At 41.7% G+C, this 18,465-nt stretch overlaps 3 protein-coding genes across 3 annotated transcripts; 1 reads left to right on the plus strand and 2 right to left on the minus strand.

The window, feature by feature from the left end:
- Positions 1–1,058: 1,058 nt before the first annotated feature.
- Positions 1,059–2,831, minus strand: hes6 (hes family bHLH transcription factor 6). Its single transcript, XM_076145116.1, has 4 exons — positions 2,693–2,831; positions 2,504–2,590; positions 2,287–2,368; positions 1,059–1,951 (listed from the first exon to the last, which is right to left on the minus strand). Exons 1-4 carry the CDS (start codon positions 2,765–2,767, stop codon positions 1,530–1,532), a joined length of 666 nt encoding a protein of 221 aa, XP_076001231.1. The 5' UTR covers positions 2,768–2,831; the 3' UTR covers positions 1,059–1,529.
- A 490-nt stretch (positions 2,832–3,321) lies between these two features.
- Positions 3,322–8,953, plus strand: itm2cb (integral membrane protein 2Cb). The gene is made up of 6 exons (XM_076145114.1): positions 3,322–4,978; positions 6,530–6,667; positions 6,759–6,929; positions 7,034–7,144; positions 7,254–7,407; positions 7,893–8,953. The coding sequence occupies exons 1-6, from the start codon at positions 4,892–4,894 to the stop codon at positions 7,979–7,981; spliced, it is 750 nt and encodes a 249-aa protein (XP_076001229.1). The 5' UTR covers positions 3,322–4,891; the 3' UTR covers positions 7,982–8,953.
- A 3,714-nt stretch (positions 8,954–12,667) lies between these two features.
- LOC142994374 (G-protein coupled receptor 55) lies at positions 12,668–17,328 on the minus strand. Its single transcript, XM_076145173.1, has 3 exons — positions 17,166–17,328; positions 14,165–14,900; positions 12,668–13,785 (listed from the first exon to the last, which is right to left on the minus strand). The coding sequence occupies exons 2-3, from the start codon at positions 14,891–14,893 to the stop codon at positions 13,582–13,584; spliced, it is 933 nt and encodes a 310-aa protein (XP_076001288.1). The 5' UTR covers positions 14,894–14,900; positions 17,166–17,328; the 3' UTR covers positions 12,668–13,581.
- Between the last annotated feature and the right edge of the window lie 1,137 nt (positions 17,329–18,465).

Consider the following 18,465-nt stretch of genomic DNA (forward strand, 5'->3'; position numbering starts at 1 on the left):
GTTTAAGAGTAGGTGCGAAAACTACCAGCTGTCCTCTTGCAGCGATCATTTGCACCTCTTAAGTTCCGCAAATCCGGTTAACACCCGCACAACATCAGAGCGGCTTGTTTCATTTGTTTCAGGTTCATGCCTATCTTGGATTTCTGTCTGTCTTTCGTCACTATTATGCCCGTTTTATACCCTATTTTCTTGACTTCCCAGCTATAAAATGACACTAATGACATTGCATGGTAGTTGTGTCACTCCTCTCTAATTCCAGTTCCACTATATTAATCCGTTTTGTGTCATTCCAAAACTGATCTCTCTGTGTTTTGGGAGAGTGTAAGAAGTGACACTTGGTAGTAGTGACACTTGTGGTGGACATCACAGGGACACAAGAGGTGACATCTGATTAGAGATTAGCAGGACTCAGACTGGCTTGGGGTTGTTGTCTTTTCATATTCATTTTGTAGCTGTGGGAGCTTGTGGTAGAGAGGCAGAACAGTGTCTGTTGATCTCACCAGGCACATGCATGTGGAGTCTGAAAGTGCAGACAGGCTGAAGAAGTGTCTGCAGATCACATGGGACTCAACTCTTTCCCTTTAGTAGGTATAGGTAAGTATGGTACAGGCATCCTGTAAATAAAATGTATGTAAATGATATTAAATCTACTAAATATACCAGAATAGATACCAGTATTGCTAGTTTCAAAAGAACTATTCCTTTTATAGATCCGGCTAAGGACGGAACGGTAATATCATTGCTGAAGCCAAGAAGAGTTATAAAGGCAATGTGCTAAGTACGAAGCAGGCCTATATAAGGAGTGAGTGAGTGGATTACTCATTCACACCTCACAAATGCCTGCAGCGTACAAAAGGTGTTTGGGGTGCACACAAATGGCTTTCATGACTTAACTTTTAACTAATATCTTGTATGTATGGGTGGTTAGTGACATTCCTGTGTGAAGCGCTGCCCACTTTGAAGGAGGATTCAAGAGGGGCATTTTAACTGTTAAATAAGTGTGTGACTAAACAGGCCTTACAAGAGCGTTGTCAAAAAAACATTTATTGAAAAGGCAGAATAAGAGTCTGAGCATAGTAAAATCAGCTGAGGTAGCCTAACAACCGTCTTTTGACATTCATAAATACAGATGATATCCTATAAAAGAAATAATTTACATTGAGCTAAGTCTACATGTCTAGAGGGACAGGTATAGTCTATACAGTCATGTCAATATTCAACAAGTAAATATTTACATATGCATTTACCCCCCTTCACTGAAGGTAGGCCTAAAGGCCAATACACATACATAAGACCTACAGGTCACTGACCTCTGCAAAACCAACTTAATTACAGTTCATTAAATACTTTTTTAGCTTAATTGCAATTCCAGAGTAATCATACAAAGAGCTTCTCATATGCCTTTCACCCAGTTTTCAAAGTTGACATGTCAGCAGTTTTTGGCCTCTATCCCACACAAAAGTCTATAACACAAAGCATTAACTCCTCTAGATTAGCACATGCATGGGGCTATTCCTTTTCAAAATCATCTACCATGGTCTCCACATTGACTTGGAGTAAGTTACAGACTGAAAACTCAATCCATCCTGGTTCTCAGCTTCTTCTGCAGCAGAAACATGGCTGTGCTCAGAGTCTGTGTCATCCAGGTCTGAGCTGAGCTCGTCGGTGGAGCAGCGTGAGGGTGTCGGGGACACCATAGCCGTGTAAGCGCCCTCTGACATGGGCCAAGTGCCGGTGCAGCCGGGGAAGTCTGCCCCGGTTTCCGGCAGCATATCCCGAAGGCGGTCCTCGTCATGGAGGGGCATGCTCTCCAGGAGGTGGTTCAACAGCTCCGCGGCCACCGTCGGGTCGATGCCTGGACAGCTGGAGACGAACGTATGCACCTCATGCATACACTGGATGTAGCCCGCAGCGAACCGCTCACACGCCTCCCGGTTCTCAGCGTCAACCTCTGGTTAAAGATGAATTAAAATGATAAACTCACTGGTTCACATAAGCCCGGTGCTCCACATACAGCCTCAAATGAGTCTCGGTTCATATTTTCTAAGCAAGGACACCTGTGACCGCATAGCGGTCAATTCCAAAATCAATGCGCTCACATAGTAACAACCAATTTGTAGGTTAATCTATATTAAACATAGTGCTATGTTATTTGGCGGAAGAATTCCAAAATCATATTTAAACTACAATTACACCACGGTCTTTGGCTAGAGGTAAGACAATTGCTGAAGTTGTACAAGTTAGGGCTGGTGAATCTCAAGAATATACAAAACAAGTATCTTGTACCTTGAGCCTGGTTTTGCATGATGCTCTCCACTCGTTTCACTGTCATCTCAAGCACTTCAGCATTCTCCATCTTTGATTGCAACTGCAGGGAGTGACACACAAATCTGCTTTAACAAGTGTAAACATCGACTACAGTAGGTACTACTACCATATGGCGTGATGAACAACACAATAAAAGCAATGGGTGGGTAAAATATCCATATTTGAGTGAACTTACGTCTGAATCTGCCATGAGAACTCTGAGTTCTTGTAAACTTTCATTGATGCGAGCCCTTCTTTTCTTCTCCACCAGAGGTTTTCTCATCTGCAGACAGACGACACAGCAACAATGGCGCAACTTGGTCAGCTTCCAGGCAAATCACATGTATTGGCGATTAAGTGATCAAACGTTCACGTTGTAACCCACCTTTCTGTTCGCTGTGACTCCGCCGTATTTGTCGCCTCTGTCCGCTCCGTCTGTGTTGTTACGGATGGGGGCCATGTTGTTGTTGAACCCTGGAGGTCGGTGTATAATCCACAGAGCCGTTACAGCGCGTCAATGGGACAGATGGCCGTAGATCCCAGCGGCCAACGAGGTTTTCAACAGAAAGGCGGAGAGCAGTTTGGTTAATGCGGCACTGAGGGGCCATGCGGCGGGTTTATATGTCTGCTCATTTACATGTGAATAGGCGAACAAGACACGGCGTGGGCGCGCAACGCTCGCACCCGCCAATCATCAGCGGTCGTAGCTTTTGTCCCAGCAATAACTTTGTACCCGGATCCGACTATGTCCCGAAAGTATGACCTGCCAGGCTTATTCCTAGCATAAAGCAGCTAAAACAAAGGCTACACATCATGTAAACCTGTAACAAATACGATACCATTTTAAAGAAGCCCTTTAAAATGGTAGCCCCCCGCCCCTCCTACAAATTCATCTATTTCAAAAAATGCTATTTCAAAATTGCAAATTCAAGAGTAGGCCCTTTATATTAGTGGATTTTATACTCAAGATATATTTAAAATTCGGTTTTCCGGTGCCGTTTCCACCAGACTTTGTACCCCTCAATTTATGAATAAATCATTAGGCTAAGCCCTTCAGAGGATGAAAACACTGCTTTGGACAGTATATGAGGCCTATGACCAAACAATAGTGCAGATTTTTATGCTATGCATGTCCCACATGATCATATATAGCACACAAACACACATTATGTGATTAAGAATACAGTTTAATACCAAAAGTGTTAACCCGCATGACCCCATAAGATTTGAAAACAACAATCTTTGCAAATGAGTTTGACATTATTTGCTTGTGAAGACAATACATCTGAAACAGATATCATTAAATCACTGTGTATACAAAAAGTTAGGTTTATGGCAAGAATACAGATGACAATGTTGATATAACAATATATAGTTTAATATATAGGCCATTCAGTATTCCCCCTTTTCGACAACATCTTTTAAGGACAACATTCAGTATATTTAGGAGTTAGTTTGTTAATGTTAACTTTCTGACCACCTTTTAAAGTGTGATCACCCCACGATAGGGCAATTCTCACATCGTGTCATTAGTCACCTTTGCATTGTAGGCCTATGCTATGCTGATAGTGAGCCATCAATGTCCCTTTCTGCCTGTGTACTCATTAAGTAGGAAGAATGTGAGCCATTTGTCTAGTACACAAGTGCAACCCTCTGATGGTGGGCATTTTACACTCTGGAAGCAAGTGAAAGTAAAATGGCATGGTAAAATAGTCAGGGAAATAAAAAATATAGTTCACTCTCATTAATGCATTTACAGAATATTCTATGAATACGTTTTATCATTAGATGAAACATATCTGATTATCTGATATTATCTGTGGTGAATCTCAAACACATTGTCACATCCCTGTGAAAATTTGCATGTGTTTGGATTTTAGATTTCTACATAGATATACAGATATGAAACTGTGTGGGTTGGTTTGGTAGATGAGTTCCATTCTTTTGTCAGGGGGACTGTTATAGCATATAGACAGATAAATAACAAAAACAACAACAACTCTACTAATCCTTCACCCCTTTCTTCTGTCTTTCTATTCTTATAATAATATAATTGATTATATATCTATTCGTATCGGGGTATAAGTAACGTGATTGCAACTTTAATGCAGTCTGCTGGCTGAAAAGTGCTTGCAACAGCAACACATTTCCGGATGATCCGTGTTGAGGCGAGGTGATACATCTTTAAATAAATTACGGAACAGCACTACCATATCTGGCGTTTGCTTTCACAATAAAGCAACGTTATTTATTCCGATGTCAATAAACGGGACAAACGAAGTAATTTGTCCGAAAGGGAAACTCTGAACATCAATTTAGTTGTATTTGTATGAAAAATAATGTATACAGAGTGAATAGTATTTCAAATTCAACGATTCCAGCACCACTCGGGCTCTTATTTTGACAGCATTGAGGAGGATTCTCTTGCAGACCCACACACCGCTTGTACGTCACTGAAGACGTTGTTCTGAGGTCACAGATTCCCGCGGGCGACACCGAGCGGCTCGTATAAAATCCTACCGGCGATGTGGATGAAACCAGAGCAACAACAGTAAGGAGACAGAGCGAATAACAGCCTTCAGACATGGTGAAGATAACTTTCAAGCCAGTATCGGCGCAGAAGCCCGAAAAGGAGGAGGATGGAAACAAGATTATCATACCTCAGGCTCATGTGAGTTTGCGAATCGTCTCTGTTTGTTTGTTTGTGTAGTCTGATGGCATGTTGTCATTGTATGAATTGTTTACTTTTGACCGCTGCATTGTTATGCCTGATGATCATAACTGACTTTTGGTAAACAATTACTTACTGTGCATGGGATTTAATGTGCAGCCCTTAACCAAATTATAACTTTGGCCCGTGATAGAAATGTTAAAGGTAGATTGAAGATCGCTTGAATGAAGGTCAGTCTAAGGAAATGTGCAAGAAAAAATGCTTCGAGACTAAGATCATGTATGTTCACTTTCTATTGGGCTCGTGCATTACACTGCAGCAGTCAGAAACGTGTATTATTTAAAAAAAGAAAAGAAAGGTGATATGATACAATGTCCTGATATACACACACATGCACTCAAACTCGTGTGCTGTCAGATTCAGTTACTTTTCCAATTATTGGTCCACCTAATGTTGACCAAGTTGCTGGCCTGCTGGCTGATGAGGTGGAGAGTTGCAGTCCCATGGTACTTGTTAAAAACAAAGTGGGGCAGTGGCATCACTTAGTTCAGCACACTGGACCTGTCAAATGGCAACTGACACCCTTCAGGATTGGCAGGGGAGTGTGTCAGTGGAGGTGCTTGCCCATGGTACTGATACACTCACCGGCCACTTTCCAACACATGATGGAGCTGATTCTCAGGGGTCTTCTATGGCACATTTGCTTGGTGCACCTGGACGACATATGAACATCTAGAGAAGGTGTTGGTCCAGGTCCACTCAGTAGGCCTGGAGCTAAACTCGAAGAAATGTCATTTTGGGACCATGTGGTCTATGTACAAAGAGAAAACTGAGGCTTACCCCTCACAACCTGTGTTCTAATAATCAGTTATTTGTGAGAAACATTTCACATGTGGCATCCCTGAATCACAACTTGAATGAACTGCCTTTATTTGCCTGCTTATTACAGCGGCTCAGGTGTCAGAGGCAGAAAGTGTGTGTAGCTCTATTATTATTATGCCCACCTCCACAGAGGGACTCAAAGAGCCGTCAAAGTAACTGCAAATACGGAGTGAGGAAGTAGAACTCTAAGAATAGACCCAGACAGCCACGGCAGCATCTTCGTCGCATCTTCGTCACTGCTTGGCACGATCTGCTCCCCTTGCTTCTGTTCTCCATAGCAACGGTAGTATGGAGAGGCAGCAGATTGACTGAGAGACTGTGGGTGGGCATCTGGTGTGGCTCATCTTGGTCCAGCCTACGTCTACCAGAGCTCCCATTCTGACTAACCTGGCAATCTCCATGTTATAGAAGTAGATAGGTTATGATTTGGAACTTGCAGAGGAAAGCGTGGCAGTGTGAGAGAGCATCATGTCCACAGATTCTCCATCATAGCACAAGACCTAAGATCTAAATATTCCCCTTTATTATTCTACACTTCGTTGTAGATCAGTGTGAAATGTGTTTGAACTGAGTGATTTAGTGAAGAGGTCAACCTCTGTGGCCTCATGTAGGATGCACACCACAATCCCCTGGCCTCTCTTGTAAACCAAGCTGCTCTTCTCTTCACAGGAGGAGCTGGATATTCCAATTGGGACCAAGAAGCCTTTTCAAAGACGCCTGTGCTGCCTCATCGTTGGTGTTGTGGCCCTCATATCAGGACTGATAGTCGGTTCCTTCTGTCTCTATCGCCACTTCCGCAAAGCTCAGGTCAGTTCACTCTGCTTCCTTTTTCTTACATGAGACGCGACTTAAACTTACTGCTGTATGCTAACTAAAATGCACTCTGTCCCATTTATAGGTTGCAGAAGACAACTTGTTTCAATGCCGACTTTTATATGTGGACATGGCGAGACGCCAGCAAGAACTCAAGGAGAACGTTGGCATCTACCTCGATGACAACTATGAAAAGATTAGTGTCCCTGTGACGAAGGTTGGAAACCCTGTGGACATCATCCATGATTTCAATTGGGTAAGTTACTGCACTAACTCAGGTTACTGTAGAAGATTCTGGTAACATTCTATGGTTTCCTCTGGTTTTCTGATGTCTCATCATGTCTTGTGTTTTCATTTCAGGGCTTCTCAGCTTATTATGACTTTTCATTGGACTCATGTTACATCACAGAGCTGGACACAAGCTTGGTTATGCAGCCGCGTATTCTGTGGCAACTGCTCAGCAATGTTAAGGTGAGTCATTCCTGTAAGAGCTGTGAGTGATAAATGGCTGTCTTACAGAGTTTGTAGCTCCCCTCCTAGAGACAGCGTGTGATTCATTGTGACTGTCTCTTTACCACAGATAGGACTGTTCAGTCTTCCTCAAACCAGCATCATCCAGGAGGAAATGGCGGTGACAGGGATTGTGAGGAACACGAGGATGCTGGGCCCATTCATCCACAGGCTCTGCATCGGCAAAGAAACCTACCGCCTCAAGCGCCACAAACAGAACAGACGTAAGTGCAACATGGCCACAAACATGCATTAACAGTCCAGTCAGAAACAGGCAGTATGAGATAGTAAGTAATGACCAAAGACTTAAGGTGCTGGGTCATAAAATGTGCTGCTTCAAAATTGAGTCACAGGGAATCCAAAGTTTGTTTTGGTGTGTAGGAGGAAAGAGAGAGAAAACAAAAAGAAGCCGAGCACCAAAATGGGACTTCCTCCCTTATACAGTATGTGTGAATGAAGAATCAGCTTCCCGGTCTTATTATGGACTCATGTGTGGGCTCAGCCTGGGAACCTCCTGCTGTCTGACTCACTCATAGTAACTTGGAGAGATCCTCACATTGTGGAGGAGGTAGCACCTCTGTGGAAACTGTTATAGTTTGGTGAAGAAGAAATTAATCAGAAATGATACATACTTCCTCTGGAGCACTTATATTTATGGACATGTTTCAAATAAGCCTATTCCTAAAACCCGCCTTCTTTTTCCTTACAGGTTACAAGCGTGACACAAGCAAGTGCCACAGAATTCGTCACTCGGAGAACACCTTCGTGGTGGAGACGGTCATCTGTGGAGGGGTCTAGATCCACCGTCTGACACTGAAGCCAATTTCAAACTATTACCTCTTGAATCCTTGAGGCTTTGAACTGCACTTTAAGGAGTAAAATATTCATCCAACAGATTCCGACTTTCATGTACTTGTTTGGGTCGCAGGCTGGATCAGTAATACTCTTTTTTCATGTTCCCTTAATGTCTTGTCTATATTTGAATGACGATTTAAGTGTGTCGTAAATCTGTAGCTCGTCAGGTTGTTTTCACTTCAGTAACAAAACTTGATTTGATTTTCTTTTGTTTGATTTGTCCTGTTGTCTTCTTTGTCCTAGTGCATTGTGGGTGATGGTTAGGATACAAACACAGGCTGCCTGCACTGTGCACTAGTGTGAATATTTGTTTCCTTAATGTTAAATTTAGTTTTGGATGACCCAAAATTGCAAACATACCTCATGTCGTTTAGACGTTTCTTTGCTCGTTTTTATAATTAATTAATGGTGTATGTGACTTTTGATTGTTCCTAAGCAATATACATTGTAAATGTAATTTTCTTCAGAATTTCATATCGGTACATGCATAGATTTTTGGAAATAACTTGTTTTGACTTGGTTTGTCTGTTATTTCCTTCCTTTCACACACTTTCCTTCTCCTGGGATAGAAACGGCAGTAGACTGTAATTAGTAGCAGTGCTTTTGATTGATAGAAGGAACCAAAGAAGGCAGTTGGCGATTCTTTTCTTTGCGTTGAGGATTTGATGGAATATTTAGACAAAATGCTTTTTAGTTGAGATCATGTCCTGATATAGAAGGCTAACATTCGTTGTATCTCACTCTTCCTCCTTATGGTAGAATTTGCCTTGTTTCTTTAACTGTCGCCTACGTCACTTTCCTTGGAGAGATGTATTCATATTCCATTTGTATAGGATCTGGATTTGACTTAATCCTGCTGTACAGTTAATTCTTCTTGTAATATCTTGCTGCTTTACAAATAAATGATCAAACATTTATTCTTGCCTTTTCAATATGTATATGTATGTATATTCATGCATCATTACATTACAAGCAGGAGTTTGTGGTGGTTATGTCTTACACTTAAATTTGAATATAAGGAGAATATTCTAATAAAATGTGACTATATGAAGGCTTAGAATGTATAAGGTAAATCATATAATATACACATATATGATGTCCTCATGAGGTGCTATATGACAAACGTGAAAAGATATAGCAACCATCACTTAAACATCGTCTAGTTTACCTGCTTATTACGTCAAAAGAACACGCGCTCGCACGAGCTCTAGATTCTAATTGGCTGGCGTCAGAGGCAGAACGTCTGTGTCTATAAAAAGGAGGGTGAAATAATCGATTTCAAACATGATTAATGTTGCTGACCAGACATCTGATCTAGAATACCTGGTACCAACTCAGGCATATGTGAGTTTTATGCTAATTTGTTTCGTCATTTGTATGATTTGTGTGTATGTTCACGTCTGAGGTTTGGTAAACAAATTTATATGCAAGCATGAGAATCTGCAGCCCATAAAATCCCCATGCATGGAATTATTCAATTTCTAATCAATAATTGATGGTGATATGATACGATGTGATGATATGAAAGGTCAGAATGTACAATTGAAACGAGCCATTACGTCCATTTGACGCATCTATCACTTATAAAACACATTCTTTATTTACTTGCTTCTTACGTCAAACGAACACAAGATCGCACATGTCGTCATGGTTCTGATTGGCTGGCGTCAGAGACAGAACGTGTGTGTCTATTAATACGGCGGGACTAAGCAAACCATCGTCTGTAGACATGGTGAAGATAATTAATCACCTATTAAAGGACCTAGATGACATTGTGCCACCTCAGGCATATGTGAGTGTATGCTGCTTCTGCTCCTTTGTTATTGTTATGTTGCTATGGTCACATCTGACGTTTAGTAAAAAACATATGCATGAATGCGATTTAATTTGCAGACCACGACCTCCCCAGGCAAGGAATTCCTTACTATAATAATAATATATATAGGATATTAAATATATACTATATTAAGACTCCAACCTTCTCCACGGGAGCTGGCTGCCGGCTGCCTGCTGCGAGTGTGTGTGTAGGAGGGGAGCCCAGTTTCGGATGTGTGCGTGGATTGCGTTGTGGAATTTCTCATTCGTGAGAATAATAAAGGGTATTCTATTCTATACAGTATATTGTTTAAATGTACCTATTAAGCTACTTAATTTTTGAAAAAAGATTTGATTTTATCCAGTCATTAGTGTTCACATTATTATTTTTAGATGTTTTATTGATTGTCCTTCCTCAATGTAATAGAGATACATACTTGTCATACATGCATACTTGTCTTCAAGTGGTCCAATTTTCCATCCAATTTCCATTCCAATGATGCCAGGACATATTTGGCACACTTGAGACATGTAAACCTGCTGTACATGACAAATATGACATAATGACGCACCCATCACTTATACAACCCCTATTATTTACCTGCTTGTTACGTCAGAAGAACACCAGATCACAAGTCTAGATTGTGATTCGCTGGGTTGGTGGGCTTGGCGTCAGAGGCAGAAAGTGTGTGTAGCTCTATTATTGTGGCCACCTCCACAGAGGGACTCCTGCTCCATGCAATTGTTCTTATGTTGCCGCCCACAGAGGGGCCTTAAACTAACTGCAAATATGGAGTGTGGAAGTAGGCCTCTAAGAATAGATCCAGACAGCCGCGCCAGCATCTTCGTCACTGCTTGGCACGATCTGCTCCCCTTGCTTCCGTTCTCCATAGCAACAGTAGTACGGAGAGGCAGCAGATTGACTGAGAGACTGTGGGTGGGCATCTGGTGTGGCTCAACTTGGTCCAGCCTACGTCTACCAGAGCTCCCATTCTGACTAACCTGGCAAACTCCACTTTGTAGAAGTAGCTCTGCTACAATTTGGAATTTGCACAGGAAAGCGTGGCAGTGTGAGAGAACATCATGTCCACAGATTCTCCATCATAGCCCCGGATGTTTGAGCCTTAATGCTTTCAATATTCCCTTTGTATTGTCTACACCTTGTAAAATGTGTTTGAATTGAGTGATTTAGTGAAGAGGGTATTGTCTACACCTTGTAAAATGTGTTTGAATTGAGTGATTTAGTGAAGAGGTCAACCTCCTTGGCCTCATGTGGGAGGTACATCACAATGTCCTGGCTTCTCTTGTAACCAAACTTCTCTTCTCTTCACAGGAGGAGCTGGAAATTCCAACCAAGCCCAAGAGAAAACCCCTGTGCCTCTTAATCATCAGTGTGGTGGCTATCTTATTTGGACTGATAGTCGGTTCCTACTGCCTCTATATGTACTTCAGCCAAGCTTAGGTCAGTTCACTCTGCCTCCTTTTTCTTAGTTTATTTCCTAATCCAGAATATAACAGCTTCTCTGGGAAATGAGATACAACATAAACTAACTGCTGCGTGCTTACTGAAGTGCATCGTGTCCCAGGTGGCAGAGGACAACAACTTTGAACACAAACTTTCATATGTGGACTCGCCAGCAAGAACTCCAGGTGAACGTTGGCATCTACCTCGATGACAACTGTGAAACGACTTCAATTGGGTAAATTACTGCACTAACTCAGGTTACTGTAGAAGATTCTGGTAACGTTTTCTGGTTTCCTCTAGTTTTCTGATGTCTCATCATGTCTTGTGTTATCATTTCGGGGCTTCTCAGCTTATTATGACTTTTAATTGGACTCATGTTACATAACAGAGCTGGACACAAGCTTGGTTATGCAGCCACGCATGTTCTGCAGCAACAGCTCAGCGATGTCAAGGTGAGTCATTCCTGTAAGAGCTGTGAGCGATAAATGGCTGTCTTATAGAGTTTGTAGCTCCCCTCCTAGAGACAGCATGTGATTCACTGTGACTGTCTCTTCGCCACAGATGGGGCTTCTTCCTCAGACCAGCATCATCCAGGAGGAAATGACGGTGACAGGGATTGTGAGAAACACGAGGGTGCTGGGCCCATTCATCCACAGGCTCTGCATCGGCAAAGAAACCTACCGCCTCAAACGCCACAAACAGAACAGACGTACGTGCAACATGGCCACAAACATGCATCAGCCTCATTTACAGTCTATTCACATACAGTGAATAGTAAGAGATAGTAAGTAATGAGTAAGACAAAAGGTGCTGGGTCATGATACTGTATGTGCTGCCTCAAAGGTGAGTCACAGGGAATCCGAAGTTTTGGTGAGTAGGCAAATGAGAGTGGGTGATTAAGTGGAAAAGAAAAACAAGCCGAAAACCAAAATGGGGCTTCCTTCCGAGGCTTCCCAGTCTTATCCGTGTGTGTGTGTGGGCTCAGCCGGGGAACCTCCTGCTGTCTGACTCACTCATAGTAACTAGGAAAGATCCTCACGTTGCAGAGGAGGTAGTGTTGCCCACAAGTTGCATCTCTGTTGAAACTGTTATAGATTTGGTGCGAGAGCTTCACAGCTGATACGCGCTTCCTCTGGAGCACATATATGGACTTGCTTAAAATAAGCCTGTTCCTATGTGTTTTACCCAGATTTCCTAAAAAACACTTTCTTATTCCTTATAGGTAAGAAGAATGGAGCAAAAGGATTTCATCCCTCTTGAGAACACCATCGTGGTAGAGACCTTCATCACTGGAAGCCTCTAGAGCTGTTGTGTAGCCGCGGTTACATTGTCTTGTCATTTCAACATATCTTTGCTGGCTTGGGTTGGTTGCTGTCACTCTTTAGTATCACATTTACGTTACACATCGTTGCTCTCTTCATTGTTTTTGTTCCCTTCATTTTATTTTGTCTTAGTTTCTCGTCTTCCCTTCTCTATGTATGTATCTCAAAAATGGTCCCATAACATGGATGCTCATTGTAAAGCCAGATGCTTTCAATAAAGATATTCAGGAAAAAAAATGTCATGATGCAAAGTTTTGTTTACTCACGCAGAAAAAAAACACAAACTTCATGACTCCATGATACAATCATTGAAATACAATTGAAATAATAAACATAAATTAATTAATAACAGATCAGATGAACTAAAACATCACTGTCTCATGTCTTGTTTCTCGTGGTTCTTCTGATGAAGCGCTTGTAGATGTTAGAACATCTTCCATCACTACCACAGGGTTGCGCTGTTAACGTGAGCAAACCCAGAGCGATGTGATACAGGATGTATCATGTTTCCCTTTACGCTGCTTAGCTCGCCAAAAACCAGCTATCTCAGATTAGATAGAGGTAGATTAGATGATCTGTCATCATTATGGTTCCTCTGTACAAATGCTGATATCAGTCTATTCATCATCACCACTTGCCCGTCCCAACTCTAAAATTATTATTACAAATATTATTGCAAACATGTGATGCTACAACGAATACATTCTTTCAAACATTCTTCAGGGTTTTGTGTACATTTCACAAATCTTATGTCTCATCTTATACAATTTCTTTCATTAATCTAATGCTTTAATGTTGAGACTGCACACCAATTGCAAAGTAGAACTGAATGACCAGCCCAGACCACTGAGAGCATCTTTTCACAAAATGCCCCTCTGTGTTTTCTTTATAGATACATACATTTATACATTGTCCACACACCTTTTTTCTGTGTCCAGTGCTCAGACCTCTACAGAGCTGAGGGTGCCCCTTCTTTGGCTTAAAGACAACCTGATGGTGTGTTTGGTGCTCCTCACCTCATGGGCGATGAAGTAGTAACACAAAGCATCCAGACAGCAGCTGATGTTACCCAGACACATAGCGACCTGTATAAACAGGCTGATGCTTGTCCGTGAGCCACAGTCCTCAATCACTTTTTGATGAACCTGCAATTATGAAAGTGATTATAAATGGAGAGCAAATAAGTGTTAAGCATAACAATAGAACTACAATACTTCTTGTAATTGTTTGTTTTCCCCTTTTTCCCCCGTTCTGGCCTTAACCTTGGAAGGTGGAGAATTAAAGTTGAAAATAGCCTCCAACATTTTGGGAAACAACCAAGACAACTCAGCAATATGTCAATGAAAAGTGGGGTTAAAGGGTTATGTTCTGAAATTACTAGATAGTCAAAACAATTTAGCAGTGTATAAGATCACTTAGAGAGTTATGAACGAAATCCAAAGTATAAGGTAATAAACGAGGAACAAATGTTAGGAAAAGCTAAAAAAAATCCCTGTCATGTAGTGAAGGTGCAGTTGACCTCACCAGGAACTGCAGCAGGATGGCAAGGTGGATGGGGGTGAAAGGCACCAGGAAAGCGCTCAGACTGCTATAGATGATCTTCACACAGGCTCTGCTCTTGGGACTATTCTGGCCAGACTGCTGAAGCGCACAGATGGTCTGGATTGAGCAGCAAACCACCACCAGCGCAGGCGCCAGGAACCCAAACACCTCCACACAGATGATCACCAGTGGGCTCCAGACATTGTCAGAAAACCTGTGGAAGCAGCTAAAGTTTCCCTGATCGGCCTTCGGCAAGCGATACATGGTTGGGGAGACTGACGCCAATGCCAACACCCAGACCACCATGCAAACGCGCCGAGCCACTTTGGGTGACCTCAGCTGCTTGGCTTTGAACGGGTGTCTGATAGCCACCCACCGGTCCACAGCTATACACATGATGGTATAGATGCTGCCATACATCCCAACAAAATACAAGCTTTCCAAAAAGGAGCAGAACCCCTGAAATTGGCCAGACCAGCAGTGATTGGTTGCATGCATTTTGAAGGGCAGAGGGAGGAGGAGGAGCAGGTCCATAAGAGCCAAACTGGTCATGTAGATGGTCGTCTCGGTCCATCTGCGGAGGAAGAGGCAGAAAACTACCAGTGCTATGATGTTAAGAGAGAGGCCGATCAGGAATATGGGGATGTAGATGGCCAACTCCAAGTATTTCATCACATAGTCCACCTCCTCAAAGGAACAGTTGCTTGTCATGGTGCAGCTGCAGGGAGAACAGTTGGATAAAAGCAAATTAGTTTAGGTACTGTATGTAGCATGTCACACTAGATTAAAATGGCAAGAATAATATCCAGTTACATATGGGATTACGGCATCTAACAATCATGTACACATTTGATATACACCAATGATGAGGGTTGATTGATATGTTTTGAGCCCATCATCATAATAAGTGATAGAACACATTAGTTTCAGCTTAAGCCTTTTGTCATGTTTGGGAAAGGCTGAAAGTCTGAGAGCAGGATGTCTGATGATCTAGTTCCCTGCTACATTGCATGTTGTCCTAGATTTGTATCCTGTCCCTGATTCACTCAGGTAATGACTTGGTTTAAAGGAATGTAGAGGACACAAAGTATTTCTTCCAGCTCTTGTTTACTTTCTTACATGCCTCGATCAGAACATATGTACTGATGACATTTTTGAACGCTGTACATAATCACTGGTTGACTAGCTGTGTGACATCAAACCTGCTTCGGGGTCAAAGCTGAGTTTAACCCTCGTAATGTCCTCGGGGTCAAATTGACCCCAAGGACCATACAATACTAAAAAGTTGATAAAATGTGTTTTCTTTCATCAAATGGTCTGAAATTTATAGGGGTTGTTTGATACTATGCTCTTCATGATTAGAAGAAGAAGTCATTTGATTGAATTTTGGGTGTTTTATTGAATTTTTAATTCCTTTGCTCCTGGGGTCAAAATGGTGCCGAAGCACAAAGTGATGTAATGGGGCAAAAAGTCACACCCTACTGCTCTCCAACACATTACATTGCATTACATTACGATCATTTGGCAGACGCTTTTATCCAAAGCGACTTACATTACATTACCACCCTTCGCAGAGGGGGGAGCAATTGAGAGTTCGGTGCCTTGCTCAGGGGCACCTCGGCAGGGGCTCGAACCGGCGACCCTCCGGTTCCCAAGCGGAAGCACTACCCACTGAGCCACTGCCACTCCCACAACACATTTTTTATCTAGTATGGTTGATGTGTGTGGTCAAGCAATGGTTATTTAATAGTGGCACAACAACAGGAGGTATAGGCAGCATGCAATGCCAGGTCCAAAAACATGAATTTTTTGGGTGCGGCAGAAGCCCAAATCCCTGCCTTAATTTACCTTTTATGTAAACAAGCGCTATTGGCCCTAAATTCTAAAATTAAGGGAAATTTTTGTGGTAATGGGTTGGACTGGAGTTAGACTAAAGGTGTGTAATAGGTGTTAGTATTAGCTCTCATTCAAAAACTTCAAAAAAATCAGAAACTGCACCATCACTACACTTTGACATATTCCACTCCGGTTCATGTCAAATAGTCAAGATCATATCAAATATTTCTATTTTTTTTAACTCAAAAATAGGGTATATCGAATGTAAACAAGGCCTTTTGGCCCTAAATTCCAAAATAAATGGAAAAATTTGTGGTGATGCCTTGGACTGGAGTCAGACTAAAGCTGTGACACAACAATAATTGAAAATTTACACTTAATGGTTGAGATAACAGTCAAACAATTTGGGGTCAATTTGACCCCAGAGGGCCTTCGGTGTATGTAACACGGGAGGACATTATGAAGGTTCAAATGTGAATCTTTGCTTCCTGTCTACTTGTTCACAGTCATACCGTCAAAAAAACACACAAAGCTTGTGAGCCAAACCACATTGAATTTCTCAGTCTTGCGGTTTAAACTCTAAAAGTTTGGTTCCTATTATATGATTGAAGAAACAAAATGTATTAGCAATTTTTAAAGTCAAGGCCTGGACGCATATTTCTAATCCCTTGTAGTCATTATGAAATGGCTTCAATCATAATCAATCTGCTCATGCGTTTGAAACACAAATGTTGCAAAAGTGCATTGTGCGTTTAATCACGCACCATTACAATTACAATTGCATTACAATTTGAGTGTGTTGCCAATTGGTTATTAATTGCAAAAATGTGTCACTCATCAGTCCTTGGAGGAGGCAGATATGAGATAATGCGATAATGGAAGAGTGAAACAGGATCTTCAAGAGACATAGACAAAATAATCATGTAATACAGTTTTTGTTCTGTTTGCCTGTGAATCCCTTTGTACAGGCGTCTATGATCACTGTGATCTGCATCCAGGTCATTTCCAGAAAGTGGGTCATTTCCTCTATAATGAAAGTCACAATTCACTTATTCTTAATGTTTCTTGAATGCATCACTTGAATTTAGACTGTCTGTCTGCTCTGCTTTATTCTATTTGTGTGAGAAAGGCAAAATGTGTTACTTACCTCCGAAAGGTCTCTCAGGAGATGGTTCAGACAGTGGATCTGAATGTCTGAACTGTGCCAGACACTTCTGCTTTTTTTTTACCTTTTGTTGTTCCATCACCACTTCCTGTGTGATGCCACCAATAATGCATCTGAGTAGAGATTAGAGGCTAAGATTTCACCAAAGCCATCTGTGCATCGTTTAAAATAACATTAAAAGCAACACAAGGAGGATTTTAAAAAAGAATACCACAGATGACACAAGCTTGTAAACAGATAATTGTGGAGGATTGCGATAGACTGGGCCAGGAGTTTTCACCACTATAATAGTAAATTACTGCACCAACCCTTTGGCCCCAGGCTTGTGGATATGACTGATGTTGTAATATCCATCCTTATTTTATTTACTGTGAATCTAAAGCGGCATGTTACAGAATAGAAAGAGAAGTGGAAGAACTGAAGCGAATCAAAAACAAAACCGTTGCCTCTTTCTCATGTGACTGTGTACGTCGTTGCAGCAGCAAATTCACACTGTGATTGAGTTTGATGGTTTCCTGCTTTTGTGTGGTGCAAATCTCTGCTAGTGTTTCCAGGATGTCAGCTGATTTTTGTATATGAACATTGTCAACTCAGCCTCGCTGATTCAGCAGCACATTACATTGATAGAAGTTTTGAGAAATGCTTGCTTTGCATATGTGTGAACATTTCACATGTAGTCATTATGAATTTTGTGGTTTCTACGAAAGTGAAATTTCTGTTAAGCTGTTCTCTACTGCGATCCGCTGTTGTGAATCGGTATTACAGGTTTGAGCTTTTTGTTTGCTGGGTCAAATTGGCCTTTGAAGTTAATTGCCTTACTGAGCTCCTTACAGCTCCATGCACGGTATGCAAATATGCTGAAAATGTGACTGGATGAAAGAAAAATATAACGCATACAAGTGTGTGCACGCATGAGTGCACAGGTGGGAGAAGAGGTAGTGTGACGAGAAGGGAAGTCAAGTGTTTTGTTTCATATCCATCATGGTCTCTATTCTGCTTTCAGTCACTGTTACAAGGATCAATTCACCTAAACTGTACCTTCTGTGCTTTACAGCCTTTAGGTTGGCTGGATGATGTCGCATTCAATAACCATACGGGCGCCACAGATGTTTGGCATGCGAGTTTGGATTTATTTATTCACTGTACACGTCAGACAACTTGGCAGTGATATTACCGCGACAACAACTATCTGTGTGGCTGATGCAGAAGCTATTGAGGTAAGAATAATCAAACAAATGAACCAACAGTCCTGTTTACATTCATTGAGGACCCTTGCTTGTTA

The sequence above is a fragment of the Genypterus blacodes genome, unplaced genomic scaffold (assembly GCF_046128005.1).
Source record: "Genypterus blacodes isolate CSIRO-AG114 ecotype Tasmania unplaced genomic scaffold, CSIRO-AGI_Gbla_v1 ptg000029l_1, whole genome shotgun sequence".
Lineage (NCBI taxonomy): Eukaryota > Metazoa > Chordata > Actinopteri > Ophidiiformes > Ophidiidae > Genypterus > Genypterus blacodes.